This window comes from Strix uralensis, chromosome 3 (genome assembly GCF_047716275.1).
Source record: "Strix uralensis isolate ZFMK-TIS-50842 chromosome 3, bStrUra1, whole genome shotgun sequence".
NCBI lineage: Eukaryota > Metazoa > Chordata > Aves > Strigiformes > Strigidae > Strix > Strix uralensis.
This window is the reverse complement of record NC_133974.1, coordinates 17,461,656-17,479,891: the sequence shown is the minus strand read 5'-3', so window position 1 is coordinate 17,479,891 and position 18,236 is coordinate 17,461,656. Positions and strand designations below refer to the sequence as shown.

Sequence of the window (18,236 nt, the reverse complement as noted above, 5' to 3'; positions counted from 1 at the left end):
GGGGTGTGTCACGGGCTGGTTTGTCTGCATGCTGTTTGTGCCAGTAGCTTTGAACATCTGTGGGGATGAGCAGCTCTTTGGAGGAAGATGAGAGTCTCAGCTGCCCTGTGACCAAGAGACACAGAGTTCCTGGCCTAGCTGAGCTTTGGGGACTACGCTTTGATTAAAACCATCTACTGGCTTTAAACACATAGGAGCTGGTAAGAGGCAGTAGCATGAAGTTTGTCAAGAGCCATTAATGTCAGTTCAGATTAATTTCTTTGGATGTAATACAGCAGTAAAAGCTGTGACCTGAGCTTTAGCGAGGCTTTTGAGAGGGAGGTATTTCAGAGCGGGGGTTTTAAACTTTAAAACTTATTTTGGCACCAGCACCAGCTTCCTTACGCCTGGCTTTTGCATATAGACACAGTGCATGTTCTTGGGTAGTATAAAACTGGGGACGCACATGCTCGTTTTGAGAAGCTTGGAGCTTGAAGAAACTACTCGAAAGGGTCTGCATCTCTGCTGCCAAGGCTGCACCATATGTCATTTGCCACCACGTTAAGGAGACCTTTCAAGTGAGCGTTGGTATTCAGCCATAATTTAACAGCTGATGTAACAGATGAGTACTGCGTACTATATATAGTTTTTGGTCAAGAGAACACAACTACAAAACTACTTTTACGAGCTGCAAAAAATTACCTGAAACCTAGACAAAATTCAACAAGCATGGAGAAAAAAGCGGTTTGGGAAATAATTGGCTAGCCAGCCGGAGCAGCAGAAAGGATGATACTACTGGACCATGGATTCAAAACAAGTAAATAGTGTGTCACTGCAAATAAACCCCTGCATAATTTGGGGCTGTATTAACAGTTGCATTGGCACAGAACATATGAGGCCAGTAGTGATGTATTTATTATGCACTGGGTGAGACAGACTCGGCATCAAATTGTCCAGCGTTGTTGGTGCCGTGAGGCTGCCTGTGCTTCATTAAATAACTAAAGACAAGTTGGCCAAGACCTGTCATCGATGTAACAGTGTTATAAACTAGAACATAAATAATTATTTTTCATGTGCCTGGAGCTAGACCAGAAGCTAGTTTGATTTATAAATATTTATTAAACTGGACTGTCCTTTCTGTAATAAATGCTTACAGTAAAGACCAGCTGAACAGCGGAAGGGGCTCCCTGTGGAAGCTGTGGCTCTTCCTGCATTAGATGTTACGAACAAACTGTGCAAGTGCCTCTTTCACCGTGTCTGGAATAGGGCTCTGCTTGGGGCATGGATTCAATCTTTCCCAAGACCTGATCCAAACCTCTATTTTTGTGCTCCCAGGCACCTGCTACTGCCTGGTTTTCATCAGGGAAGTCAAGACCTTAGTGCTGAGAACAGTTACAGACTTGCTATCTGAAGAGGCACTTGAGCACACCCCCCATACCTTAGATAGGAATTTCATCCTCAGAACCAACCCTAACTCACAGGTGAAGGGTCTGGAGCACAGGTCTTATGAGGAGCAGCTGAGGGAACTGGAGTTGTTTAGTCTGGAGAAGAGGAGGCTGAGGGGAGACCTCATCACCCTCTACAACTACCTGAAAGGAGGTTGCAGAGAGCTGGGGATGAGTCTCTTTAACCAAGTAACAAGTGTAACAAGGTAATGGCCTCAAATTGCGCCAGGGAAGGTTTAGACTGGATATTAGGAAGCATTTCTTTACAGAACGGGTAGTTAGGCGTTGGAATGGGCTGCCCAGGGAGGTGGTGGAGTCCCCATCCCTGGAGGTGTTTAAGAGTCAGGTTGACATAGCACTGAGGGATATGGTGTAGTTGGGAACTGTCAGTGTTAGGTTCATGGTTGGACTGGATGATCTTCAAGGTCTGTGATGCATGGCAAGGCCAACTCCACCCTGTAGAGAGCAAGGCAGCCCCACAGGTGCAGGTGTGCACCACAGATGCTCAGGGTCTGGCCTCCGCAGCAGCCAAGTTTCAGAGGGGAGCAGCAAGAAATAACAGGCTCAGAAGAAGTGTGCATGCCAGGCTTAACGCAGGGTTTGACAACTGAAGAATTCAGATTTTTTCTAAAAGGACTGCACAGAAACAGCACATTTCACTATTTTTTTTAATATAAAAAGCTTTTATTGTATTGGGAATTAAATTAACTCCTCACATGTGTACTTTGCACTGAATCAAAAAAAGAAAACCCAAACAAACAAAAAACCCCAAACAAAGTTCAAAACCAGTATATAAAACACAATAGCTAGTCAGATAGGAATACCGTAAGGCACATATTCAAGTATTTGTGTAACAAGTATCCTCGGTGGGGAGGAGGGGGGCACAGGTTTGGTTCCTTTCCCTCACATTTAACAACACAAAGGCTTTCCGCAGCTGCAGCTGGCCTGTAGCTGAGCGCAGGCTTGTAACAGTTAAAAGGGTTCTACCATTGGTCATATTTTATGTCAGTTTTATCAACAGATTATTATGGGAGAAAACAGACGCAGAATTCAGATGCTGCTTTACTATCACAACAGTTGCTCTGTGACTCCACTGTGTCAGTCCATCTGCTACTAAGCTAAAACAACGCTCATGTGCCATTCCCAGCTCACCTTACAGATCTCCAGGTGAATCAAATTAGAGGACACCATTAAATTACTAACCTTTAACATCACATTTTGTTACCTGTGTGGGAATTTGAATTCATGAAGTCTCCTCCTTACACTAGCCCTGTGAGTTTAACAAAGGTTTATTTCTTTTTTGATTAAATTCACAATTGTTTTTAAACAAATGCCTCCCCTGCAATGGAGGGAATTTCCCCCCCCCCCCCTCATTTATTTCTGCAGTAGGAAGTTCCAAAGGCCACACAGACTCTGAAAATTGAGGCTCAGCTCTTTGAACATCTCAACAATAGAGAGAATACCTATTTCAGAGTATCTTTTGGAGAAACACTTCTGCACCAAAACAACTGCTGTAAACAGCTGGTTAAAACAGTCCTCATGCACATAAATGATTTCTCCTCTTACACTTATTTCTCCTACCAGACACATGCAACACACAAGCCTCCTAGTGCAGAGGGGAACTCACAATGAAAGCCTTTCTCTGCCACAAAGACATGAAGACAACCTCACTCCTACAGGCAAAGCAGTTTCATGCTAGAGGAGCACTTCCGTGCCTCGTGTAAGGTGTAACAGCCTCTGCATGACTTACTTTTATTTCAAAGCTGTATATCTTGAGCTTCCTGATTCCAATTATGCATCTTCATTTAATGCCATGAGACTATTTTTCTCTGTTTCATTACTCTCATTCTGTTCTCAAGGCATGTGTTTAGGCTTTTGCTTACATGTACCTTAAACCGCTAAATGATCTACTCTATATGGAACATACTGCAGTGTTTTCATTTTGTTTTTAAAAGCCCCTTTAATTTTGTCTATCAGTGCTGTCAGACTACAAAATATTAAATTATAAAAAAGGCTGATATACACAATCCAATATCCAGCAGGATATTCGGTTTTGCACCACAGGTTGAAGGAAATGTTAAAGGTCAAGGAAACAGAAAAACAAATCCAAAAAGCTTCAAAAACAAGCCAGTTTTAGTTTGGATTTTCCTTTTTAAAAGATATAATGCTCTAATAAATGTAATTTAAGGAAGGTCATACACATGACCAGCATCTGCAGTAGGTCACTTCCTTATTTCTCCCACTCCCTCACAAAAAAATATATACATATATTTATATTTATATAAATGAAATGGTTTTAGATCCTTATTTTGCAGACACAAGTCATGCACGTAGAAGGCAGCAAGACACTAGCATTCTGTTTCTTTGCTGTCCACCCGGTTCTGGCGCTGTAGTTTAAAGGATGAAGCTTTCTCACTCCTAATGACAGGATGGTCTGTCAAGTCCTCAAAAGATTTGGCGGCCGAGCTGCTGTTTGGGAAAGGGTCCTTCTCAAACCCGTCCTCGTCAATGTGAGAGTCAGTGCTTGGGTCCTCCTGAATAGTGTCCATTCTTTGGTGGTCCTGCTTCGGCGCCGCAGCAACGGCGGGCACAGCTGCGATGGGCTGAAGCGGCTGGTGCCGGCTTGTCGACTGCGCCGCGGGGAAGGGCTTGATGATTCGAACGGAGGCAGAGTCCAGGCTGCTGAGCATCTCCACGTTCTGCAAGACACAAGCAGCCACGTCACTGGGAAAAGCAACCAGGATCTAGCCCAGGGTTCAGTTTCTGCACCATTTTCAAAGGGAACAGCCACAGGCACCTTCTGAGGAGCACCTGTGCTCCTGTTAGAACGGTTTAAGGGCTGCTGCATCCTCCCCACTGCTCCCAGCAGAGATGTGCTGACGGCCCTTGGGCTACCACAGGTTACTCTGCGCTAGCCAGGCTGAACCCACTGCACTGTGGAGGAAACACAGTCAGATTTTTAATTTCACAGTAGATTTATACTTGCATAGGAGCGAGGGAACATCCAACAGTAGTAATCTGTTTCCTCCAGAAATGCAGCTACACTAAGCACTAGAGGCAGAGAGGCCCTTTATCTCTGCTTGTTCCTTCTCCATACAAAGCACCACAGGTGACAGCCACACTGGGACAGAGCCCCAGCCCCACCTCCCCTGGGGCCCAACACTGCTCTGGCAAAACCCAGGACTGGAAACACAGGGTCAAGCTAGATGAGACCAAGAGCTCAGTGCAGGGAGTCTACAGTACAGCTCATTCTGCTCTTCCAACCTGAAGACTTCTCTGTTTCATGTGCAAGAAGCTGCACTGAACACAGGGTCAAAGACTGGAGGGACCACTGTGATCACACCCAGGTTCTGCAACCCAGATTAAGTTAGAGTCCACTGAGTTCTGCTTCTATTTGAGCATGGTTTGGAAAATACCCTGAGATTTCTGGCCATAAGAAAATCCCCAGAAACCTTAGTAAATGCTAATACTAGGCAGGCTGAGATGTCTACCTGGTACTAGTAGCACATTTCTGTGACGGATGCACTCAACCCCTTAACCAAACTCACAGTGGTTTGGTACAGGCTCCAAAGGAGGGAAAGGCAGGAGCCACAGCCGGGCCAAGAACCCCTCTAGAAAACCCACAGAGGAGCAGTGACACAGTGAGCACTGATGCACGTGAGCTCGGAACACTGATCATGCCATTAATGCACGAATAGTGGGCGGCTTTTCCTTTCTGATCAAGGAACAAGCAAGCTGTGGGTACAAGGAGTCTCATGCACACCTTACCTTTCCCACTGGATGCAATCTGACTATGAGCCAACCACTTCACCCCATAAATATGACGGCCCAAGTGAGCCACCTTTGAGCTCTCTCTGTTAGGCAGCGTGGCTGCATGGTGGGGGTCTCCCCTCCAGCTGGGACACCCCTCACACTTGCTCTTTGAGGCAGAGACACCTTTACCAACAACAGATCTTCAGATGAGCCCAATGTGAGCTCGCCCTGAACTGCAGCTGGATTGCACACCAGGCAACTTTCCCCTCGAGCAGAGACGCCTCTCAAGGTTTGAGATTCCTCTCCTGAGAATAAGGGATCCTCCCTTGCCCAAGGCAGAGACACCCCTTACTCACACCAGGTCCTCAGTAAGTGACTGATAGCATGCTGAGTTAATCCTGATGAAACATTACTAATCCATGTACTTACTCAATTATTACAAACTTTGCATGTATAATCCTTTAGACATAAACCACTGACCAAGTCTGGATCCAGCTGCACCTACACTCCTCTCTGAGAAGTATTTCAGAAAGCAAGGGGGTCCATTCTGAACCTTGTGACTCAGGGCAAGGGCTTTCCTTACCCTTTTGCATCTTTGGTCTCTGTAACAATCATTTGAGCTCGATTCTAACTTTATTTTCCTTTTTATGTTTCTTCCATGTAGTAAGCAATAGAGTGAACCTTGCCATCGAGCTTCGTTAAGTCGCACTTTTACAACATCATATTAAAACCACTTTTCCTAATACCTCTGATGGCAATTCTTTAAGCGATCTAAATCACCCATTCATGACAATTTCCCAACCACTCAATCTTCAGTAGATCCAAAAGACACAAGATGTTTGTTAAACTCTTGCTGGCGCAAGGAGCCCATTAACTATACCTGTGCTCTGTTGCTACGCCTGCTTCTGGGATTTTCTTGGTTGAATTCAGGTATAAAGCTCTAGGATGACTTTTCTTATGGCACTGAAGACCAGATATGGGGCACTCAAACTAAGATCGTCTTCAGTCACATCAGAGTAGATGACAGAGGCAATGTGCCTCAGTGCTCTGGGACTTCAGTATGCTTCCCCCAGTGGCTTACAAGAAAGAGCTCTGCAAGGCTTTTTTTCCCCCCCTCCTGTTACAAAACAACATTTCCTTAACTCTAAGTTTCAGTTATTAATAAGAATTGGGTTGTCAAAGCCCTGGACAGGATACCCAAAAATCTATGTCAGAAGGTACCCTGTGCTGGACTAATTAAAATTTATCTAGGCACTTTTTTGCTCTTCCCCTCTTCCAACTCATTATCTACAAGGTGAGAAGGGTCACTGGCAGGTCCCTGCACCCTGAGGCCAGCTCTCCCGTAAGCAGCTGGAAGGCTTTAGCACATCTGGCCACTAGAAGCTGACTCCTGCAAACAACCACTCTGCAGCAAAGACACCCCGTTTTGCAGGGGTTTCCCTGCAGCGTTGCCCCACTGAGCCTCGTGCTTCGCTGACACCACTTGGCTGGAACAGGCGGTCTGTGGTTGAAGCTGCCGCACACCCCATGCTGAGGGGACCCTGTACACAGGCGCCTGCTGCGCGAAGCGGAGCCCCGCCGAGCAGCGCCGCTTCCTGCCCCGGGAGCTGCGGCTGCTGCAAGACAGCTGCTTTGTCAACAAGGTCAAGGCTCTCACAGGAAGGAAGAATCAGACCTCGCCAAGCTGCGGTGCTTGTTCAAGAAAACAGTTTCCCCTCAGACTGGTTCATCCGTCTGCAGCGTGAGGCACGAGGCTCCAGGTCTCTCTATTATCACTCCTTTGACAAACACTCTGCACACACCTCAGGTTCAGGTTTTCTAACACACATTGGATAGCTTTCTGCCAATTCACAGCCAGACAGCAACTTACACTAGGGCAAAACAGGGACTTTGTGTTCTCCTCGTACTGCTTGTCCAATTTCTTGTCCTGTTGGAAAACACATAAAAGACAAAACAAAATACACACACGCACAAAAAAAATAAGTTAGTTCCCAGGGAAGTTCGGACCCAAGGTCCTGTCCCTGTTTCCCTGCAGGGACACAGCAGTGCGTGGGGCTCTTTTCCCTTTCCCCAACTTCCCACACCTTCCCACCCACCCCAGGAGCGCTTGTGGGCACAGCATCCCTCTGCTCTAACCCCACGCTGCTGTCAGCATCACGCCACATGCCCACGCTCCCAGCTGCCATGAGCTCTCTCTCTTTACCCATCCACCCAAGCTCAACCAAGACCACTTCCCACTCTGGGTCTCCCCACAAAACGTGGGTGTCTTATTTCTTAGCAGGGCTACAGAAAACTTTGACTCTAATGGAAGTTGCCAAAATTATACTTGGGTAGAATTTGGAAGGCAGAGGAAGAAAATCTGCCTAGGAAAGAACAGGAAGGGCTCCAGGGAATAGCCATGGGAGCACCGGCTCTTCCAGAGCTCAGCAGAGTTTAGCAGGAGTTTTGCCTACTGAAGGAGCAGTAAGTCTTACATATGCTGGATTCCCCCCCTGGGGTTTGCTAAAAGCTTCCTATTACCTTCTCCCACAGACATCTGCCATTTCATATACAAAGCGTGTTCTCTCACAGCTCAATCCAACAGAGCAGTCATCTCCAAAACAGCTTACTCACCACGCAATGCACAAGGATGCTGAGAGGAATCCAAAAAAGTAAGGAGAAGACAAGCACAGAGCCCACTATATTATCCGCTAGGAACTTTCCTGTGAAATCAGTTCAAATCTGTTAGTGACCCACCAAATACTGTTTCATGAGCATACATGTATATCCCCATTCTGCAGCCACTGCTCATGCAAGCCAAGCCACAGAATTGCTCAGAGATGCACAGGCTGCAGGACTAGGCAAAGATAAAAGAAGTTATACAGTTTTAGAAAACTGTATCCAATATGTTAACAATAAGGTTTTTGACTCTGATGAGAAATGCTGACAGGCTGTAACATTTAATGTGAGTTGACTGGGAACAGGCTACACTGAGTTAGCCAAGCTGCCCCTCTCAGTTATACAAGACACTGTGAGTCTGTTACCATATTCTGATTTTACAGTCACATGATAAATACCTGCCTCCACAGACAAATATTCGAACGTTAAAGATATACAAACTGCCTCTACCTGAGCAGGCTAAATAGCTTTAACAATTACCTATGAAACAATTTTTTGACCCCAGAACTCAAGATTGAAAGCCCCAAAGCCAGATAATTACACTGTGTAGGCACAGCACTACCGTGAGCACACGCCGTTACCCAGCCATGACCCAGCACCCGCTTACTGACAGGTTTTGTATGGTTCCAGTACCAGAGTGTGAGACACTGGGGCGTTACACTGGGGGGTTATGCCAGGGGGGTACCTGCTTGGATTGCACGGTGGGGATAAAGACCTAGGAGGCCCACTCACAACCGCTGGGCAGTGACTCAGTACAGGCACACAGCTTGAGGTGCGTGACCTCAATGGTTTTCTTAAATGAGAGAAATTAAGTTTTCCTCTCCCCTCCCAGTCTGTTGACATTTAAATCCCACTGAGAGGCTCACTTTATACTACACTCAATCTAGCTGACCTCTAAAAAGACTGTCTGTTATTTCCTTTTCTCTAATTGACCTACTTCTTGGTATTGAAACAAGAAGCTATCATCTCCTTTACAAACTTGGAAGACACCTGGAATATAATGGAGTGGAGAAATGCAAAATGATACCCCATCCTTTCAGCTTTAAGAGGCAAGATCAGTATTGTCAAACTTTAGGCAAAAAAAAAATTATCTGTATCTATATCTATCTATCTCTATATCAGAAACACAGCTACTAGCTACCCTTGCACACAGGTGAATAAAACCAGCCAGCTAATTCCTTCCCAGACTTTAGAGGTTCATGTCATGAACTAAAAAAAACCGCAAAGGATACGGTTACATATCTTACCAAAAGTATTGATGCTGAGTTGGTCTATGAAATCCCAAAATCGTTCAATCACATCCTGTACTTGCTTCTCGCATTTGCCCTGCAAAAGTAAACACTTATTTACAAAATGATCTTAAACTAAGTGCTATCTACTGCCTTCTTCAAGAGGGAAGCAGATAAAAAGACGGTAATGAAATGAAAACTACAGATACAGCAGCACTTGACTCACATCTGAATACAGGTTTACACTCATGCCCAGTAGCAGCAGTCCATTTTCATTGCCTTCATTTTTGGCAAAGCAGTTTCAATTCTATTATTGTCTGAAACAGATGAACTTTTAACATCTGAAATGTGCAAAAGCTACCCTACCCTCGCCCCATGCTAGGGGACATAAAACTGAAATTTCTGGAGAGGTTTAAGTACCACAAGCCTCAGTTCCAATTACCCACCAAGAAGGCTGCAGCTCTCAGGAGCCCAAAGTTACAGACTCACAGATCTGCCTGTGTTGTTTTAACACAGCAGACCACTGGTCTTTCAGATCTGCCAGCAGAAGGGCTGGGTCATGTCCTGCCAAATTCACTTCTGCCAACACCCAGTTTAGCTTCGACCGTTGGGGTCTGCAGGTGACACGACTGTCCATGCAGCTGCACCACGGAAACGGTCACCAAGTGCCAGTCACCCACCAGTCTCCTTGCCATGGGCTCACCACCTCTGTCAGATACCACCAGCTAGATTTTCATGTGATTGCTCCCTGACCCGAATTATTTTAGTCAAAATTAATTGAGCTGATGTGAACAACTGCAATTGCAAGCGCTGCAAACCTAGCTGAGCTTAAGAGCAGCGCTCATTCACCTCCTCCACACGAACTGCCAGCTGGCTGAGCTGTGGGGAGCAGCAGAAGCAGGTAATAAACAACGGTAGAAGGTAACAGCTTCACCTTGCACACGTCTCTGCAGCACTAACTTCCATCCGCAGCCTCAGACACCCTTTAAAATTCACCCCGTGGAGCCGTACTTACACAGCCCCACCCTGCTCAGCAGCACATCAAGCTTTGGCTTCTCTTTACCCGCAGAGTCCTCATCAGAAAGGACTCTCAGACACCTACCCACAGAAGCAGAGCACGCAGTGCACTGACATCTGGGAAAACTTACATTTGTATCGCAGAAGCCCACAGTGCAAGGCTTCCCCTTGCGCAGGAACAGGAACTGATCATTAGCGTCGACGTACGGTATGCACCTATCCTGCTCGTCCCGGCAGCACACCTTGCAGGAATTATCCGTTTCTGTAATAAAGCAAACTCATTCCTCAGAAGCACCAAGAGTCACCCACAACCCATAACCAGCAGACGCAAAATCCCACGTGTCCCCTGGCTGACCGTGTTCCTGCCCAGCCTCCCCACGGGGAAGGCAGGACTGTGCCAGTTGCCCAGTTTTGGTTACTTTGATGACCAAGCCTGAAAATCAGATGCCCTGTGCAACGTACAAGGGCACACAGTGGGACCAAGCTCTTCAAGCTGATGCCCCAGCACTGCAGGAATCAACAGGCAGGTGAAGAGGTTCCAAACATCTCCAAGACACAGATTTAAATATTTCTTGGACTTTGGATCCTCTAGGCTCCCTTCTCCTTGGCTATGCCCTCCATCTCAAATGGTGGGGCTCACAGCACTTCTCTGCACTGCCCCTGTGAAGCTTTCCTCCTGCTCCCAGCTGCTTTACCAGATTTAAGAGCCGAGATGGAGAGCAAGCAAACAGCTTATTGACAGCAGTGTGACACACAGGTTTCCAGTCACAGGGGACTGGACTCAGGGAGCCTGTGTTCTCAAAGCACTTTAACCTCTTTGAAATCTTTCTTTAACCACTAGCTGAAGGTTACCACTCCTCTGCCAGATGCCTGGTCCAGAGGCTTACTGGGATCCCCCCACACTCAAAGAACAGTCCGACGTTCCCTCCTGTTCACCTGTGGCAGAGGAGATAGAGGGTGGGAGGGTGCCTCCTCTAACTGGGGTGCCAGCCCGTAAGTGCCTGGGCACCAGCAGTGTGCCCAGGTGGCTAAGAAGGCAAATGGTGTCTTGGCTTATATCAGAAATAGCGTGGCCAGCAGGGACAGGGAAGTGATCTTGCCCCTGTACTTGCCACTGGTGAGGCCACACCTCAATTACTGTTCAGTTTTGGGTCCCTCACTACAAGACACTGAGGTGCTGGAGCATGTCCAGAGAAGGGCAACGAGGCTGATGAAGGGTCTGGAGCACAAGTCTTATGAGGAGCAGCTGAGGGAACTGGGGTTGTTTAGTCTGGAGAAAAGGAGGCTCAGGGGAGACCTTATCTCTCTCTACAATGACCTGAAAGGAGGTCGTAGCAAGGTGGGTGTCAGTCTCTTTTCCGAAGTAGCAAGTGATAGGACAAGAGGAAATGGCCTCAAGTTGTGCCAGCAGAGGTTTAGATTGGATATTAAGAAAAATGTCTTCACCGAAAGGGTTGTCAAGCATTGGAACAGGCTGCCCAGGGAAGTGTTTGAGTCACCATCCCTGGAGGTATTTAAAAGATGTGTAGATGTGGTGCTTAGGGACATGGTTTAGTGGGATTTGGCAGTGTTAGGTTTGTGGTTGGACTCAATGATCTTAAAGGTCTTTCCCAACCTAAATAATTCCATGATTCTAAGTCTCATCTTAATGTCTTCAAACCCAGACCTTCAGAGGACAAGAAGCCATTCACATTCTTTTTCCAAACAGAAAACACTAGCCCTGAAAAACCAATGTTTAAACTTTTTCAGAAACCAGAAACTCTGCCCCCCAACAGGCAACCCCACAGTGAGGCCAGCACGCTCCAAGGAGCGGCGCTGAAGCATGTTTCAGCTCAGTCCTGTGTCACTCACCGTTGCACGCACACGACCGTAGGTTCTTCTCCCTCTCGCAGAAAGGGACGCACTCCCCATCTTTGCACTTCCCCATGTCCACGCAGACTGTGTCATCCGGAGCATTCCCTGGAGGGGGGCACTCGCTGCTGTTCCCTGCAGATGGGGGTCAACAGAGTTGGGAAAACTGTGTTAGAGCAAAGGGCAGAGCATCTAAGCATGCAGGAGAAGAAAAAAAGGAAAATAGAGGAAATCCAGTCTCATTCCAGAGGTGAACCCCAATCGCTCGTTCTTGGCTTTCATCTGCAGGCTGCTCGCCAGCTCCTCTGAGAGGCAGCAGTAGCTCTGGAGGCGTTCAGTAACTCGGGCATTGTGGCACTCTGGCAACCAAGCAGTAGGTCGCAGACCCTGGAGGCACCGTCAGCAAAGCAGGCACTGGGACTTGACTCCTTGCCTCCAGGAAAGATTATGAGGAGGAAGTAAACAAGTGGGGAAGTGAAGCAGAGTTGCAGTAATTCCACCCTTTCTATGGCAAGATTCAGCTCATTCTTGTCTCCTCCCAGTGACACACACTGTTTTGCTTTTTCTTAAGGCAAAGAAACAAAGAAGAAAAAAAAAAACTAAGGAAGAAAAAAAAAAATCAACACTTTCATGTTGTTCTGGGCAGTAAATCACCAAGTGACTCCTGAACTACAATGAAACTCATTATAGGGCAATTTCATGATGCTTAACTGGTCTCTAAAATTACATGTACCGGATGAATAAAGGGCACTAGTCTGAAAGCGTATTGAACAGGACACTGAGCCTGAAGCGCTTGGCTAGCTGACGTAAAGGGGGCAGAACCACATCCTACCAGTGCAAAAAGACTCTCCTTTACAAGTGGCATTTATGGCTTCTTGGCATTTCTTTTGTGCACTTTCGAACTGGCAGCCTTTACAGCAGGGACTGTTCCGATCGCTGTGGAAAGATCAAAACCAAAGAAAAAATATTAAGCAATTTTTAAAAAACAAGCATGACAAAGCCAGGCAAAAAGGATATCTAGGAAAAAAAGAACCTACTTCTTGGAGATTGTCTCAGTGAATCAAAACCCTTGCCCGCTCTGCCCCCTCCTACAATCACCTTTCTACACATCCATTCACTCTTCATTCACCAAAGATAAAAGCACATAGGAAGTACAACATATTAAGAGACAACATAGGGACCCTTATATTTATTCAAGGCACTTGAATCCTCTTCCTGTCACTTGCTGTGCAACTCTGGACAAGATCTTCCACTCTGTTCTTCCCCACGCATTTCCCCCCTTCCGTTTGTCCTGAAGGTTTATTGCTCTTTGTTCCATGCTGTCTTTATTCTCGTTGTTTTGCACCTAATGCAAGAAGGCCCTTAGTACAAAAACATGTATTGAGGGAATTTCTTGCTAAACAACAGGAGTTGTGTGAGCCCTCTACTGTTAAGTGCTGCAGAGCTGAACTCTGAAAAAACAGATTGGACACTGCATTGCAACAGGGCCACAAACACCTCAAAGGGCAAGAAAAACAGAGAGAGGACTCATTTAGTGCTGTCACTGTGTCGTCTGCTTTAACACATTTTGCAGCAGTCCTGAAAATACCAGTATGTGATCCCAGTTTAAAGACACCTTGCAATACAAGCAAAAATTGTATTTGCACAGGATGTTTGCACAGGAAATTTTTAATATTGATTTTTTGATTGCCTAAGTTTGCTTAATAATAATAGTAACAACAACAACAATAATAATAATCTTCAAGCCATAGCTCTTGACACTTCTCAGAAAAAGTAACAGAATGCTATAAAAATTAATGTATGCAAAGAGTGCATGCACACAGCAGCCTTTTCTGAAATCCTTTATTGTCTTCAGCTCACATGTTTAGCCTTAAAGCCAGGAAACAGGTCTGTAACATTGCAGGTGGCTTTAGGAGCTTTCAGCCCAGCCCACCATTCTCTCCTGTGTTAAAAGAAGTTGCAGCTTATTTCCCCTTACCTGCATTTGGCACCATCTTTCAGTTTACAGTCTGCAGAGCAGCAGGGATCAGCCTGTTGGTACAAGAGGCCAGGATCGCATTCCTCCCCTTCATCCACCCTGGAGTTCCCACACACTTTGTTGTTGCGCTCCTTGAAGCACTCCTGGGCCTTGATCTCTATGGTCCTATGGATGGATTTTTTGCTGCAGCTTGAGAACATCTAGAGAGTCGTGAGGGGAAAAGAGCAGCACTGAGGAGCATACCTTTCTGTCAACAAGTGGCATCTAAGACAGCCTCAGCCTCCTTACACCTCCAAATTCTGGTGTCTCAGAAAGCAGTTATTCCTTCTATACTGCCAGTTTGATACCTTAGAAAAATTTTAAGATGGGAAAGTAATGGTTGGGTCCATAGAGGACATTGTTGCGTTACAATGCAGGGACACCTGCACACAGTCTGGCTCAGGGTCACAGAGCCAACTCCAGCTCTCCCACAGCTTCAGGAACACTAGCAACCATCCCCAGGAAGGGCTGCGAGGCTCTAGCAATGGGAAGAGACTGCGCTGCCTCTCAGCAGCAAGGCTAGGCACGAACCACAAGTCAGACCAGACTGCAGACTAATCATACCCCCAATAATCCTGGTTTCTCATCTGCAGCGCAGGCACAATGCCAAGTCTGTACTGGCACACAAGCTTCTGAGACTGGCGAGCACCATGGCTGTGGCATCTGGCAGTCTCTCTCCAACAATAGCAGCTATGGTCCACCCAAACCCTATTCGGTGCTGAAGGTCCTGTATCTGACTCTTGCTGATGACTTGCTTTCAGAAGCGTGTGGACACAGCTAATTACAAACAACTAATTAAAAAAGCACCTGGACATGCTATGAACTCCAGTGAAACTCAGAATTCAAAGATGAGCTTATCTGGCAGAGCACCCAACAGCATGCAAATATGTTTTCTTCTTATGGCTAATCCATTACATTCCTGACTGTTTCAAGCTACAGGAATCATTAACTAAATAGACTTTCCATGCAAAGGGTCACTGACCATAGCAGAAACTTGTACGTGGAAGCAAAACTATACCTTGTTGTTTTCATGATCTCCACTGACAGCAATTGGGTACATAACATATTTCCCTCCCTGGTCTTCAGTGGGGGCACATTCTGGCAGACTATCAGGATCATGCTCTGCTCCAAAGTTATGTCCAAGTTCATGCGTCGTAACCAGGTCAGCCTCCTTTTTTGAATATGAAAAAAAGCAATGTTGAAGAAAATTAGTCTGAACAGGACAGGACAGAAGATCCCAGGTACTTCCAGGTCACCAGCAATTCTAAGATACACTGAGATTGAAAAGGATTTCCCTATGAACGTTTTTTTTTTTTAAGAAGTGGGGAACTGAAGTCAAGTAGAATTATGGTCCATTTCCAAAGGCAATTCTAGGACTAGGTTTGAATATTAAATCACTGTTAAAGGTAAAATGGTGTTCTAGAATACTTATAGGAAGCATTTCAATGCAATGCTTATTTCATACTTAAAGTATGAAAATTTGCTTTTAAATAGCTGGAAGGCATAAAAAGTTGAAACAAAAACCAATCTAAACAAACACCAGCTACTAAAATTAGTCAATCTCTTGTTTAACATATCTTGCCACTAGAATTGTTTCTTCAAAATGGATGATGACATTAGGAGTGCTGAATAAGCTCTTCTATTGCACGATTACTAGGACAGACATCTACAAATGTGGCCCAACAGGGATGGATTTCCAACATCATTTATGCAAGACAGGACTCCCTCTGCTGAGGCTCTGCCTTGCTGCGTGTCTCCCTGCAGTGCCTCGACCAGCAGATGGTGGCAGGCTCATGAGGTGACAGCCACAAATAAAACTAGCACAGAAATTAAAGTTAACCGCAAGGAGACGGAGCAGTTCATGAAGAGATGGAAGCAAGTCTGATGAGCCAATTGTAATTTCTGCTGCTGTGCAGGTACGGGAAGGATGCAGCACTGCAATGAGCAGCACCAGTGTCCATGTCTGGGCATAGCTAATGGGAGAGCCAGGGACAGGAGAGCTGCCCAGAGATCGCTCCTGTGCTTCACTGTGTTTAATTTGGAAAAGGGGTTTTTCGTTTGTTTTTTTGGGGGGTTTTTTGTTGGTTTTTTTTTTTTTGGTTTTTTTTTTTTTTTTTTTTTTTAAACCCAAGTAGACACCATGCAGCACTTTCCCTGTGAAACCAACCCATAATGCTCCCGACACCTCATCGCAAGCTTTGTGCCTGCCACTGGGAAGACAGAAAACTCAATTTCCTTTGTAATCCAAAGCAGAACTCCAGCTTGGAGATTGAACAAACGCAAACAGCATGGCAACGGCTAAAGCTCTTTGTCAACATCCCTCTAACACAAAGCTTCACTGTCTTTTTTTTTTTTTTTTCCCTAGCTTCTTGACAGCTTCTGTGCCAAGTTTTAGCCCACACATCAATTACGAATTCCCTTTATAACCAGGCTACAGAAAAGCACATCTCTGAAGTCAGCAGAAGTCAGCAAAAGAGAAATGTGCCCAACTGCAAAGATTTGGTAGATGCAAACACAGGCACTGCTCTGGTATCTTTACAAGTGAGACAAAGCTCATATTCAGGCCTTTATGTATTTACTATCTCATCAAGTATGAAAAAAAAACCATCCAGACAGCATCAATTTACATTAGGCTTAGTATTAGCACTAATAAGCCCTGTCTATTATACTGTTCTCTATTCTACTTATTCAGGGCACACAAAAAGCAGATAGAGGAATTTCATTAAAAGGCCCAAATTAAACCTTCTACTTTGCCTGTACTGCTTTCACTGCTTTACCTTGCAAATGGAACAGACCAAGCATACACAATTGTCCATCTGCACATTGTAGGTGTAAGTAATAGCAAACAGGTTTTTTTAATTTGAGTCCGCAGACTGATTTTATTCTTACCGTAAGGCTACTTGTTGTACAATACTGCTTGTTCTGTTTGAGGGTTTGTTTTTCATTTGTTTGTTGATTCTTTGTTTTGTTTTTAAAGCAAAACACATTTAAATTCATCTTTAGATATCAAAATCCTGTTTATATCTGGACAACTACAGCTTCTATTAGACACTAGCTATGTTTAATCATTCCTGTTGCACTGTGAATTCAATCTTCAATTCCATTCAGTCCTGCCTTTCCTTGTCAACAAGAACAAAAATGATGATTTTGGTTTTGTGACCTACATCCTTGTCCCCAGGGTTCTGACTCCATCAGAAAGCCAGCAGTTGGTTGCCAAGAGAGCACAGCAGTTTTGTCGCAATCCCGTGGCACACATCAACACACACGTACGTATGCCAAACGTTCGTGCTCTGCAGGGAGGATACTCTCCTTCCTACCTTTGTGAGGATGGTCTTGCCATAGTTCTTGGTGCTGGTTAAGCCGCTGTTCAGATAGATGTCCTTCTTTGCAGTTTGACTATAATAAGCTACAAAAGTGAGGAAACAAATACAAGTTGACAAACATTTTTCTTGGGTTTCAGGGGGTTTTGGGGGAGAGGGGGATACTTGTTTGGGGAAATGAACAGCTTTATTGTTCTCACAGGCTCACCAGTGAGACCATGCCTCTTGCCAGTTTTTGGAGTGGGGAACCTTTCAAGCACAGCACAAACAGCTCATGTACTGCAGTAAAGGGGAAATATAAAAAGTTTCTAAGACAACAGTATCTGCCATTCCAGAACTGCTGCAAGATGCACTGACACAAAGCAGCCCTTGGTCTAGGGTTTGTTCTAGCCAGTTTGTTCACACTAGATATCTTAGTGAGTTTTATCCTTCCCTCCTTTCTTCTTCCACCTCCAGTCAAGAAAACAGCCATCTATTCTACCCCAAAAACAACGGCTAGAGTCTAGGCAAATAACACATCACGCGCCATGAAAGTTGGAGAAGAGGATTAAACACAAATAACACAAACTAGCTTTCAACCCACAACTGGGATGGAAGAAAAAGAAGCCTTGCCTTTAGGACAAATGCCACCATGGCTGTTAGGTCTGGGAGAGCCAACATAAGCCAATCCAAGTGTTCCCATGTCAAAATCTTGATACGTGAAGAGATGAGCAAGGCACACGTGAGCTGCTTTCTCAGCAATATCAAAGCTAAATTGCTTTAAAGAGAAAAAAAAAAAAATCTTTGTAAGACACTTTATGGTACATATTAAAAGTCTATAGATAAGATCATTTATCTGACAAGCCAGAGAAGCACCTTCTAGATCTGGTTAAGTCAGAAAAAATCAGCTGTTTAGCTCTCCTACAGAGCTGTAGAAAATTAAATTAATACCCAAGTACATTGCATGCATTCATTTACATAACTTGTC

General features: G+C 45.3%; 1 protein-coding gene across 3 annotated transcripts in view; it reads right to left on the bottom strand.

Moving 5' to 3' along the window:
* Positions 1 to 2,078: 2,078 nt before the first annotated feature.
* The window catches only part of ADAM17 (ADAM metallopeptidase domain 17), a 37,931-nt gene continuing 21,773 nt past the window's right edge, over positions 2,079 to 18,236 (bottom strand). For 2 of the 3 annotated variants that reach the window (XM_074861581.1, XM_074861582.1), the window contains 11 exons: positions 17,882 to 18,026; positions 17,267 to 17,355; positions 14,968 to 15,120; positions 13,911 to 14,110; positions 12,765 to 12,868; positions 11,933 to 12,067; positions 10,213 to 10,343; positions 9,083 to 9,161; positions 7,791 to 7,879; positions 7,048 to 7,104; positions 2,079 to 4,123 (listed from right to left, as the gene is read on the bottom strand). In XM_074861581.1, coding sequence (XP_074717682.1) covers positions 3,773 to 4,123; positions 7,048 to 7,104; positions 7,791 to 7,879; positions 9,083 to 9,161; positions 10,213 to 10,343; positions 11,933 to 12,067; positions 12,765 to 12,868; positions 13,911 to 14,110; positions 14,968 to 15,120; positions 17,267 to 17,355; positions 17,882 to 18,026 — 1,533 coding nt within the window. In that variant the 3' untranslated portion in view covers positions 2,079 to 3,772. Of the gene's footprint in view, positions 4,124 to 6,852; positions 7,105 to 7,790; positions 7,880 to 9,082; positions 9,162 to 10,212; positions 10,344 to 11,932; positions 12,068 to 12,764; positions 12,869 to 13,910; positions 14,111 to 14,967; positions 15,121 to 17,266; positions 17,356 to 17,881; positions 18,027 to 18,236 lie in introns of all 3 variants that reach the window. The other variant, XR_012628011.1, reaches the window with a different exon arrangement.